This window comes from Notechis scutatus, chromosome 8, assembly GCF_049901735.1.
Source record: "Notechis scutatus isolate UNSWTSFEM ecotype Mainland chromosome 8, rNotScu1.2, whole genome shotgun sequence".
NCBI classification, from domain to species: domain Eukaryota; kingdom Metazoa; phylum Chordata; class Lepidosauria; order Squamata; family Elapidae; genus Notechis; species Notechis scutatus.
In genome coordinates, this window is record NC_142016.1 from 11,114,773 (window position 1) to 11,122,928 (window position 8,156).

General features: G+C 45.5%; 1 protein-coding gene across 1 annotated transcript; it reads left to right on the forward strand.

Annotated features, from left to right (window-relative positions):
• Nucleotides 1-231: 231 nt before the first annotated feature.
• SH3BGRL3 (SH3 domain binding glutamate rich protein like 3) lies at nucleotides 232-4,807 on the forward strand. Its single transcript, XM_026676047.2, has 3 exons — nucleotides 232-630; nucleotides 1,404-1,571; nucleotides 3,847-4,807. Exons 1-3 carry the CDS (start codon nucleotides 583-585, stop codon nucleotides 3,910-3,912), a joined length of 282 nt encoding a protein of 93 aa, XP_026531832.1. The 5' UTR covers nucleotides 232-582; the 3' UTR covers nucleotides 3,913-4,807.
• Nucleotides 4,808-8,156: the final 3,349 nt, after the last annotated feature.

The window sequence follows — 8,156 nt, forward strand, 5'->3', positions numbered from 1 at the left end:
ACGAGCTGAAAATAGGAAGGTCGGGGATTCGTGAGCCAGATGCAACCAGAAACACAAATAAGCGTAAAGAACTTGTAAAATAAATAAATAAATAAAGCAAAACGTGTGAAACAGAGACTTGATCGATCAGTGGAACAATTATCCTGTATCCGCTGGATTTGTACAGACAACCACATCAAGAAGCGTTGCCAGTTGATGAGTCAGAGACCTTCCACGCCCGCAGGCGCCCCCTTTCCGGGCGGGGGACTCCGGAAGAGCTGCAAGGAGGCCCGCCGAGGCCGATCCCGAGGCTGCAGCTCCGGAAGAGAAGGGGGGGGGGGGAAGCGGGCCGCCTCTGAATCTTTTGCCGCCCCTCTGACCGCAGCTTGGCCGGCGGCGGCGGCGGCGGCGGCGGCGGACAGCTGAGCCTGGCGTGCTGCCTGTTCCGCATGCCCGCGGCCACTCACCCCATTGGTCGGGCTGCGGTCACGTGCTGGCTGGGGTTGGGGAGGCAACGGAGCCCTGCCCACCTTTTCGCTTCCTTCCCCATCCACCCCACCCAGCCAGCCAGCGGGCAGCCCAACGAGAGGGAGCGGAGCAGCCATGGCCTGCCTCACCATCTACAGCACTTCGGTGACCGGTTCTCGGGAGGTAAGGCCAGCGCAGAGCAGCCCCCCCCCACACACACACCAGCGCCCGTCCGTGCAAGAAGTCGGTGCCGCCCCTTTGCAGTATGCGCTGCCTACGGGGGTGGGGTCTCCTCTTCCCCTCCCGTCCCTGGGGCTGCTGCCTGCGCGCCCCCACCCCAAACGGTCCTGCTCTCTCCGCACTTTCGCCTCCCTGCTTCTCGCGCCCCGCCCCAAAAGCCAGCTGTTCCAGATGTGCTCGCCTCTGCCTCCTCCAGGCAGAACATCTGGAAGAGGGCGGGCTATGCATCTTTCCTCTTAGCTTTTAGGTGGGCTTCTCTTCCCTTTAGGTTCCTCGCGAGGGTGGATTCCTTAAGGGGAAGGGGAGCAACGCCTTTTCGGCTCCAAATTCCCGCCCACCGCCAGTGGAGACACTGGAGCGATTTGAGGAAAGCCTGAACGGGAAGAAATCCAATCCTGTCACAAAGGGGAGGGAGGGTCTTCCTTTACCAAAGGCTCTTTCCCCCTTGTGGAGGGGAGGCGTGGAGCCTTCCTTCCTTCCCCATCCCCAGGCGTGGAGCCATCCTTACTCCGGTGGGGAGGCTGCTTGATCTCCTTGATCACTAGGGGAGGATTCTGCCTGTATTTAGCTAGGATTGGGATTCATTCACTGGAAGTAGGACTGGCTCTTAGTATTTCACTTGCCTTCTCTGCATAATCCCAATGCAGGATGATTCACCCTCTTCCCCCTTTCCCTTCCTCTTCTTCCTTTCCCCCACTGATATGCCTGCCCCACAGATCAAATCCCAGCAAAGCGAAGTGACCAGGATCTTGGATGGAAAGAACATCAAGTACAACATGGTGGATATCTCCCAAGACAATGCCCTTCGGGAAGAAATGAGGACCAAATCAGGCAACCCCAAAGCCATTCCTCCCCAGATTTTCAACGGGGACCACTATTGCGGGGTGAGTGGTCCCTGGCACGGTAGTAGGTGCTGTATTTTACATTACAATTTGGGAGTTTTCCCTGGGACAGCAGTAGCATTTCTGCCTCCCCAGCCTTTAGCAAGAGCATTAAAAAATTGGAGGTGGGTGAAGAACCAATCATGATCGTGGTAAATATGTCTCCTGGCATGGGAGTATCCATGGATTTGGGTACAATACAGATGAGGCATGCCAGTGCCGTTGACTTTTTCCAGGGTGTGTTTCGTTTTTTTTTAACTTCCCAGTCTGAACTGCAATCTTGAATTTCCTGGTAAATATTATGCCCATCCCTGCTTGATCAATTTTTTCCCCTTTCTAAAGATCAGCCAAGGTTGGCTAAGTGCTGCCATCTGGTGTCTCTCACAATTGTTTTACGTTAATTGCTCAATCTCTGGGCTTCATTGTTTCTTTTGCTTTCAACCCGGACTTTGTTTGGTTCTGTTGGCCCCTTTTAAATGAGAATGAATGTTGCCCTTCTCTCTGTACTCTCCATGCATGTTGGCCTTGAATTAACCAGAATTCCCAGTCAGCAAGACTCTTGGCTAGGCCAGCTGGAAATTCTGACTTTTAATAATTAACTTGTAGTTTTACATAAGAGGCTAGTCTACAAACATAGGATGGAATATTGACTCCGGTAGCCTCATTTTGTGACCAGGCCAAGATTTCAATATTAATGTTAAATGAATGAATGGCCTGCATGACAAGGGGTGTGCTCTGAGAGTAACTCAGAGTAACAACTCCTTATGTGTAATATGACTGTGGTAGTATTCTTACTTGTGTTGTTTTGTATTAATTAGAATGGTGAAAGGAAGCTTCTATCTTTCCAAATATTGCTCAATGCATCCCTCAATATTGGCCATGCTGGCTGGGGCTATTAGGAGTTGTAGTTCATCGACATCTGGAGGGGGTTTCGCATCTGGAGATTTAGGCTCCTCCAGCAAATGTTCAAATGAATTTTTGTCAACAGTCCTTTTTCAAATATGCAGTGTAGGGCAACACTTGCTATTTCCAAACATTTTTAATAGCACGTTACAGTGAACATCCCTTGAGTAATTTAAAGGAAAGCTGTAATCTTGCTGGGCTTGGCATGAAACTAGACAGGGAGTCTTGCTAGGACAGGGAGGGAAAATCCCATCTCTTTCTGTACATTTCCATACTCTTTAGGTGCTTATTACAAAATGTCTCAGACTATAAAATGAATCATTAATGTAAGGGTGAGGAAGACATTTGGTTTGCTGACAGCAGGAGAAAATATGAATAGACTATAGTGATGCATTTCTTTGAGAGGAGAATGAATATTGATTCCAGCTTAAATTATGTTCCTGAGCCATTTCCTGACAAAGTCGGAGGGTCATTTGCAGAGGGAGCAGCCCCGTGGGCATAAAGGGTATTCTCATTTCCCTCTACCTGAAAGTATCTGTAAAAATCTCTAATTCTGTGCCTTAATACTGATACTGACAAGTGACATACTGCAGTTTAAAAGGCATTTACTGTGAAATGTCATCATGCCAGAGTGATTGTTAGCCTTGTTCTGTGAAAAATTTTTTTTTTCCAGCATGTATGGATTGTATTAATGCTGAAAGTTGCATGCCTGTCCCTTATAATTCCTTGTGTGTACAATCACACTTGGCCAATAAAGCTATTATCTTCTCTCCTCTCCTATTCTATTCTATTCTATTCTATTCTATTCTATTCTATTTATTCTATTCTAACCAAATCCTGGGTAGTGGGGTGTGACTCAGTTTGTATCAGACAGAACAGCTATGAAGTAAACGTCAGAGGTTATATGGGTATTTGTGGCTTTCATAGTAATTGTGACTTGGATACACACCCAAGCTGGTGTCTGGGCAAAAGCACCAATGAGCCATTTAGTTGAAGATTTCAGATGTACCTCCCAGGGATTCTGCAGATGTTTCCACCAAATTATTGTTTTTCATGTGATAGAAGAGGACAAAATACATGGAAGCAATAGTATCAACTGTATTTAAGCAGTATAATTGTATTACTTCGCACGTTACTTTTGACTTGTGATTAGCCTCTCAGTTGTTAAGTGAGGAGAAGTATCTAGAGGGGATTACAAAGGAGAGGACTATATAATCAGTTTTGAGGCACAAGAACAGCTTTGAACATTCTGTAATGAAAGCTGTTCTTCTGTTTGGCTCCAGAAGAAGCTGTTTTGGTTTGATGCTAGGAAATTCTTAGCCTTTCAACTGCACAATGTCCCTATTTTTTAGTTTACTTTTCTCCCACCTGGCAGGACTACGAACTGTTTGTGGAAGCAGTGGAACAGAACACCCTGCAGCAATTCCTGAAGTTAGCCTGAGCCTGCTTCTTCCCTGCCCCACATGAAAACCTTCCTCCCCACATGAAAACCATCCAGGACTTGGAAATTCTGCATTCCAGATGGATCACCTCCCAAGTGATTGTCAGCTCTGCGTGACCAACCTCTTCTCCAACTGCCTCTGAATTGCATTCCCTCTTCCACTGTGGTCTCCAAAGACCGGTGGTGCATTCCCCTCGAATGCAGCTGGGCCCCTCTCCTCGTGCCTATGGGGTTAGACTGATGCTAATCTTCTAATTAAGGACCTTGGAAAGCAGAGCTTTCCCCTACTTTCCCCTCCTCCCCCTTTTCTTTTCCAAGCTCAGGCTGTCCTTAGTATTGAAAGGGAAGAGCTGGTTGCTTCTTCCCTTCTTATCATCATACGTCCTTCAATGTGCAAATGTCAGTTCCTGTAGTTCCTTTTTCATTTTAACCCAGGAAAGAGAGCAGCAGACATCTGCTCTTACTGGGATTTTTCTTGTCTAGCAATGCAAAAAGTGCTGCCACGGGGGTTTTGTGCTCCCGTTGCCTTCTCTGCCAGCGGTTAGTGGGGAGAGGGTGTGTATGTGTCTGTCTTAAAACATGGTGATGTAGCTCAGCCTTTCTTAAAGCGGTTCTCCAGGGGGCGGCAAGAGCATTTCTCCTAGTCCATTAGTGCTTTTTTCCTTGTGCCCCCATCTGGCAATGGAAAAAAAAACACGTCCCTGCTCCCCAAGAGGGGGAGGCAATTTCCACTCTATTTTAGCCTCAGCTGTTTCCTGCTTCCTCTTTTTTTGGAACTGGCTTTTTGCAAACTTGGACCAAGTGCATTCTTTTTCTTTTTTTTATTTCTGAAAGTAAAAGTTACAAACAGCCATGTTTTTGTTAAGATGCCATTAAATATTGCTAAAAACCTCCATCCCAGTGGTTCTGTGTTTTTTTTTAAAATAAAAATTAAAAATGGTCTGGTTGGATGCAGAAGTTGGATGCTACTCCATTCATTTGAAAAACTATTTTCTAACTCTTAGCAACTTGGTTACTTTCATTGTATACTTGGGCAATATTATCTTTTTAAAAAAAAAAAATCCTAAGTGTGCCGGAAGAATGGCAGAAGCACAAAGAAGTGTTTTGCCACAACTGCCTCCTACAGTGATTTGCATCTAAAATAAGATTTAGTGTTTGGGCTTTTTGCAACCATTTGTAATGTGAGGCTAAGTCGTTGCACTATTTTGGGGTGTGAAAATTGTCCCCCATGTCTACAGTTCATTTTTTTCCCCGAGGAAAGAGACTTTCCACAACATTTCTCTACCACCTAAGTACGAGGCAATGTGCAAGGTTGCTTTTTGGTGAAAATAATGCAAAAAGGACAAGAAATAGATAAATACTTGAGAGCAATTCTCAAGAAGACCTTAATGCGTCCTACCTTCTTGCTTTAAGGGCCAATCAGCATCCTTCTCTTTGCCTCCCAGAGAGGAGGAGGTAGTAAGTAAATATAAAATGTCAGCTGCACTTCACAGTTGTACAAGAAGTTGCCAAAAAGAGTTCCCTTGTTCATGGTACATAATATTCATTCCCACCCCCATCTATACTAAGTGTAGGTGGGAAAGTCAGTTGGACTGGGGCTAAATTGGCTTACTACAATTTCCCTCTTGTATGCAGACAATGCTGCTTTGGTTACATACAGATAAACATTTGGACAATGAGTCTATTGTTCATGGAGAGGAAAGGGGAGGAAAGAAACACACCTGATTACAATATGCAAAACCCAAACCCTGAATCATATTGGGCTTGGCTTGTTATGTAAATTCAATCAGTTAAGATACTATAGTTAAGTGTACCACAGTTAAGCAAATTTTGGCTGAGCATACTGTATTAATGAGGGCATTGTCCAATGGAAATAATTTGGTGTGTTTATGGTCCAAATAGCATCACACAGAATATCTTCTAAAAATGCTGGTTGAAAACTCAGCATCACTATTTTTAAACATCGGGGAGATTGGCACGGGGTCTTGAAAACCAGAAGCCAACTTGCTGCTTTTGTGCAGCTGGGAACAATGGCAAAATACCTACTCTGGCATCCTTAGATTTTATAGATTCAGTTGAGTATTATGCTTCCCACATCTGTTCTGTAAAAATCCTGATGACGCCGACACGGCAGCCATCAGCCCCGAATCAATAGCCCTAATAGTTACCACAATTTGTCAAATTTTATGGATCCATGGCGGCAGGCAATTTTAGTGATTAGAGACATATTCTTGTGACAATGAAGCATTTGTCCACGGCTCTTTCTGGGAAGATCCCACTTGAGTTGACTGCAAGCATCTTAACGTGTGTAGCATGTGCTTAGTAAAAGTAGGTTGTGCTGGAACATTTGTGGTTTAGTAGCACCAAGAACTGATTTTTAAAGTTCAGAAAAAGCCTTTAGCCTATCTTTCGTAATCAATATATTTCTGCAACTTTGTGGCAGGCTTAGGAGAAATGGCAAATGTTTTAAGATATTCCTCCTGGTCAGAAGAGCCTTGCACACAGAGCTCATGGGCTTATATAATACCATACCACTCACTATAGATGCCGTTGCTGGCAAAATGTGCTTTTAATTATTAAAGCCTTCTATTTGCTCATCGAGCTTTCTGCATGAAAAGAACCGCTGCTACAAAGGGGGGGATCGTAATGCATAATTCAATCCCTACCCTGATATAATTCTGGAAGGTCCAAACCCCAAGGGAGGAAAGACAGCAGAAGACTTGGATGCTGAAGAAATCCAGCCTGCCTTCTTTTGAAGCTCTACAAAGATCCTATTTGAAGGTGCCCTTTGCTTAATGCTTCACGTCTTCATCCAAATAGAGTACACACAGGGAAATTAACCAAAAAATGGGACCCCGTGGGCACAAAACTAGTGACAACAGTAAGAAATAAGCTTGCTTTGGGTCTTAAATGAACAGACTATCTGGATACTTTGTGTTAATTAACAGCCACAATGAGTAATAAAAAGGTTAGTTAGGTAAGTCATAAAAAAGCGCTTTCTGTTGAAGGATAAGACAAACAATGAGAAGGAAGTTGGCTGGAACCAGCTGTATTATTGCACTAAGCCACTCCCACTCAATGCCTATTCAGATATGCTGATTATTCTCATCATCTCGCAGCTGGAAGAACCAAAAAACAATGAAGTAGGGGACAGTTGTGACATCCAGAGAGACACAACTGAGGAAAGCTGTGAGCCCTTGCAGCCACAGCTCTTCCAGGAAAAAATAATAATAGCTGGACCGCTCTGGTCCTCCTTTGCTTCAGGTACTTGTCTGCTCCATACATTAAATCTGTCCAAAGGGAGAAAGCTCTCCCCACCAGGGGTCTCCAACCTTGGCAACTTTAAGCCTGGCGGACTTCAACTCCCAGAATTTGGGAGTTTGGGGAGTTTTGCTGGCTGCGGAATTCTGGGAGTTGAAATCTGCCAGGCTTGACGTTGCCAAGGTTGGAGAGCCTTGCTCCCCACCCCACCCCCAGTCCCCTTTGATGATTTTCAGGATGTCCTTAATAGATTAGAACCAGGGGTGGGATTGAAAATTTTTAACAACTGGTTCTGTGGGCGTGGCTTAGGTGGTGGGCATGGCTTGGTGGTCATGTGACTGGGTGGACATGGCTTGGTGGTCATGTGATTGGCTGGGTGTGGCCAACTCAACATCACTCAACATCGAGGCACGCATCTCCTCGCCTGGCCTCTCGTGACTGTGGGGATGCTGCAACAGTCGTAAGTGTGAAAAATGGTCATAAGTCACTCTTTTCAGTGCCATTGTAACTTTGAATGGTCACTCCACACAAGCAAAGTACCAGCAAAAGAGGGGGGGGGAAACTCCAGAGAAGTTCCAGAGACAGGAAGTCTAGTCCTGCCAAGAATGTAATAAGGGTTAATGGAGAGGCAGTTTCTGTCAACAACACCAGAATGTTTCCTTCCTGCCTTCCTTACAGGATTAGGCCAGTAATTTCTTCTAACAACCGGTTCTCCGAACTGCTTAGAATGTTAACAACTGGTTCTAGCGAATAGGTGCGAACTGGTAGAAACCCACCCCTGGTTACAACAGGATCCAGAAATGTCCACCTTTCCTGCTTATGATTTACAATGTTGGAGTACAAAGAAAATGAAGGCACATCTTGCCCCGGGGGGTGGGGGGTGGGGGAGGCCGTGATGCCCCAAATGGGTATTGTGTTTTACAAAAGCTTTACCATGCTCAAGAAGTTGCCAACTGGCATTGACTGCCCAACTGTTTTTCTTG